Source organism: Dipodomys ordii, unplaced genomic scaffold (assembly GCF_000151885.1).
Source record: "Dipodomys ordii isolate 6190 unplaced genomic scaffold, Dord_2.0 Scaffold156, whole genome shotgun sequence".
Lineage (NCBI taxonomy): Eukaryota > Metazoa > Chordata > Mammalia > Rodentia > Heteromyidae > Dipodomys > Dipodomys ordii.
The window spans coordinates 288,448-292,430 of NW_012267372.1; the positions used below are offsets into that span (position 1 = coordinate 288,448).

A 3,983-nucleotide genomic window follows, 5' to 3' on the forward strand; every position below is an offset into this window, starting at 1 on the left:
GAGGCTGAGATCTGAGGATCGCGGTTCAAAGCCAGCCCGGGCAGGAGAGACCGTGAGACTCCTATCTCCAATAAACCACCAGAAAACCGGAAGTAGCGCTGTAGCTCAAGTGGTAGAGTGCTAGCCTTGAGCTGAAGGGCTGAGGGACAGCGCCCAGGCCCAGAGTTCAAGCCCCACGACCGACAAAAAAAAAAAAAGACTCCCGGACAGCATCCAGACCCTGATTGTTCAGGCTCCAGGACTGGCACCAATAAAAAGGGGGGGCTGTAAGACACTTTTTCAATTGCTTTTTATTGTTGTTGTTTGTGGGGCTTGAACTCTGGGCCTGGGCGCTGTCCCTCAGCTCTTCAGCTCAAGGTAAGCGCTCTACCACTTGAGCTACAGCACCACTTCCGGTTTTCTGGTGATTTATTGGAGATAAAGAGTCTCAGGGACCTTCCTGCCCAGGCTGGCTTTGAACCGTGATCCTCAGATCTCAGCCTCCTGAGTAGCTAGGATGACAGGCATGAGCCACCAGTGCCCGGCTCCTCTTTTTCTTTTTGAAGAGTATTAGTTTAAACTTCGAGCTTCACATGTGCTATATAGGTACTCCATCACTTGAGGGACATCCTGTCCTTTTTTTTTGTTTCAATTTTTCAGGTAAGGTCTTGTCTTTAGAACCTGGTAGTTTGAATTGTGATTTTTCTCTATTTAAGCTTCCTGTGTAGCTGGAAGAGAGTCAAGAGCCACTGTAACTTTTACTGGTTGAAATGGGGATCTCAGTGTAAGGTTTGCCCAGGGAAGGCAGGACAGACTCTTCCCACCTCTTGGCTGAGTCTCTGCCCAGTACCAGTGTCACTTAGGTAACTGGCACACCTGGAGGCAGTCACCTCCCCCTCCTGCGAAGTTACATCTCCCATAAGACTAAGGAAGTGTCCCAGGCCCTGAGGTCACATCTGCATCTCCTGTGGCCACACCTTCCCTTGTCCTTCTCCTCACCCCTTCCCAACTTAAACCCAGGTGGGACCTTAGCCCCTCCCCTTTCAGCCAAGCCTCTCCATCTCCACCCTGCATGACTGGGGCAGGCAGTTTGGAATAAACTTCTCTTCTACCTTGAATATCTAGTGGTGTTCCCTTTATCACCTACCTAATTAAACCTACCTACTTTAATTTACCTAATACTCATAAACTTTATAGCTGGACTGGACTCAAACTTCTGGCTTCTTAATCTCCAATTCCAGGTAGCTGAACTTACACTTACAGGCGTGAGGCACTTGTACCCAGCTTCATTCTCATCTTAATTCGTTTCTTCTGAATAGGACTATATACAGTTAGGGAAGTTTCAAGAGGTTAACTGGAGCCTGGTGCTTGTGGTTCACACCCATAACGCTCCTAGATACTCTGGAGGCTGAGACTGGATAATTAAGGTTCAAAGCTAGCCCAGGCAGGATTGTCTGAGACAATTATCTCCAATTAACACACTCTCAAAAGCGACAAGTGGAGCTGTATTCCAAGAGATAGAAAAAGCCTTGAGAGGAAAAAGCTAAGGGACCGTGCCCACATTCCCAGGACAGATTACTGTTCCCCTGGGAACCAGTTGACAACTAAAAACCCCTATTAATTTCTCATAATAATTTCCAAAATGCCCTGCAGGGGGCGACATTATCTCCTTCTGAACCATGTACACCAACCATTCATCCATTGTCTAGCCTGGAGTTCCTTACCTCCCACTGTGGGGATAAACCTAGCAGAAAGGAAGAAAAGGAAAAGCTTTTGGGCTATTGGAATCCACTCAGTGGAATGCCTCTCTGACAAATGGTCTCCTTTCCTCTGCAAGTACCGGTGACAGTGGTGCCGGAATTATTTTTCTTCTCAATGGACTATCTTCTTACTAAAGAACTTTTCTTTCTTTTTTTTTTTTTTGTCGGTTGTAGGGCCTAAACACTGGACCTGGGTGCTATCCCTCAGCTCTTCAGCTCAAGGCTAGTGCTCTACCACTTGAGCTACAGTGCCACTTATGGTTTTTTCTGCTTATGTGGTGCTGAGGACCCAGGGTCTCATGCATGCAAGGCAAGCACTCTACCACTGAGCCACCTTCCCAGCCCCTAAAGAACTTTTCTTGTACAGAACAAAGAAACCACCCAAGGGCCACTGAAAACTAGGGAAAAAATGTTTTGTTTTTTGCCAGTTGTGGGGCTTGAACTTTGGACTTGGGCGCTATCCTTCAGCTCTTCAGCTCAAGGGTAGTGCTCTACCACTTGGGCCACAGCACCACTTCTGCCTTTTCTCTTTTGTGGTGCTCAGGAATCAAACACAAGGCCTCATGCATGCAAGGCAAGCACTCTATCATTGAGCCACCTTCCCAGCCCTGTTTTGTTTTTGATACAGGGTTCTACTTTGTAGCCCAGTGTGGTTTCAGACTTGGGATCTTCCTGCCTCAGCCTCCCAAACACTGTGCTAGGCCAGGACCCAAAGTGTCTTTCACTAAAGTAATAATGTATGAAGAGTAATATATATATATATATATATATATATATATATATATATATATATATATATATATATATATAATTTGTAGAATTTTTGTTGTTGTTGGTTCTAGGGCTTGAACTCTGGGCCTGGGCACTGCCCCTCAGCTCTTCAGCTCAAGGTGAGCGCTCTACTACTTGAGCCACAGCACCCTTTCCCATTTTCTGGTGGTTTATTGGAGATGAGTCTCACAGACTTTTCCTGCCCAGCTGGCTTTGAACTGCCATCCTGAGGTCTCAGCCTCCTGAGCAGCTAGGATTACAGGTGTGAGCCACCAGTGCCCAGCTCTTAAGAATTTTTAAAAGTTCAATCTTTAAACAGCATGAAAAGACTGAAGAAAGGAAAGGGAGGAGGAAGACAGCCTGGCACAGTGTAGCACCTACTATGGAGACTAAGGCAGAAGGATTACCAGGAGCTTTTTTGGTGGTGTCATCATCGTCATGGGGCTTGAACTTCAGGCTGGATACTTTCCCTGAGCACTTTTTGCTCAAGACTATGGTCAACCACTTTGAGCCACAGTGCCAGACCACTTCAGATTTTCTGGTGGTTAATTGGAGATAAGAAACTCACAGTTTCCTGCTTGGACTGGCTTTGAACTGTGAGCCTTACATCTCAGTCTCCTGAGTAGCTAGGATTACAGGTGTGAGCCACCAATGCCTGGCTACCTGAGGGGTTTGAGGCAAAAAAATAAAAAAATAAAAATGACTAGGATTGTGTATGAAGTAGTAGATGTTAGCATTATCTCTATGTCCAGTCCTCAGCTCCACCCAGACCTGAGCCCCTCCCTGCCTGAGAGTTCTCAGGATACAGCTGGCCACTTTCTCTCTCCAACACATACCTACCTGTGGGATGCTACTACCTCAAGGGATACCCACCTGGATAGGGGCAGATGCCATATTGCTCCCTCTTCTGGGGTAGATATGGCCTCTCTAATAAACCTTATAATAATCTTTCTCCTGTGCCTGCCTGCCCTTGTGTGGCCGTCCCCTGGGATGGTCGTGATGTATCCTAACAGTAGAGCTCCTGCCTAGAAAACATCAGGTCCTCAGTTTAAAGCCCAGAACCACCAGAGTAAAAATAAAATAAACTCAGTGTGGTAAGCACACACTTGTAATCCCAGCACTTAGAAGATTGAGGCAGGAGGATCATAAATTGGAAGTAGTTAGCCTGACCTCACAGTGAGGATCCAGTCTCAAAAAGGGCTAACAAGGAAAACAAAAACAAAAACGGACAGCTACTCTCCCAAGTGGTCTAGGTAGCTGGTGTTAATTCATCTATAACAAAAAATAGTGGGTCAGAAACTCAAGATGCCTGGAGGGAACACAGCAACCCTCCTATTTACACATGACCCACTCAGGTGTTTGTTTTTTGGCTTGAACTTGGGCCTGAGGCACTGTTTCTAAGTTCTTTTTGCTTAAGGCTAGTGTTTCACCACTTTCAGTTTTCTGGTGGTTCACTGGAGATAAGACTTTCAT

The 3,983-nt window shown here is 46.2% G+C and overlaps 1 protein-coding gene across 1 annotated transcript in view; it reads right to left on the reverse strand.

Moving 5' to 3' along the window:
* The window catches only part of Sae1 (SUMO1 activating enzyme subunit 1), a 23,400-nt gene extending 19,996 nt beyond the window's left edge, over positions 1 to 3,404 (reverse strand). The window contains exon 1 of the mRNA XM_013032575.1: positions 3,384 to 3,404. Coding sequence (XP_012888029.1) covers positions 3,384 to 3,404 — 21 coding nt within the window. The remainder of the gene's footprint in view (positions 1 to 3,383) is intronic.
* Between the last annotated feature and the right edge of the window lie 579 nt (positions 3,405 to 3,983).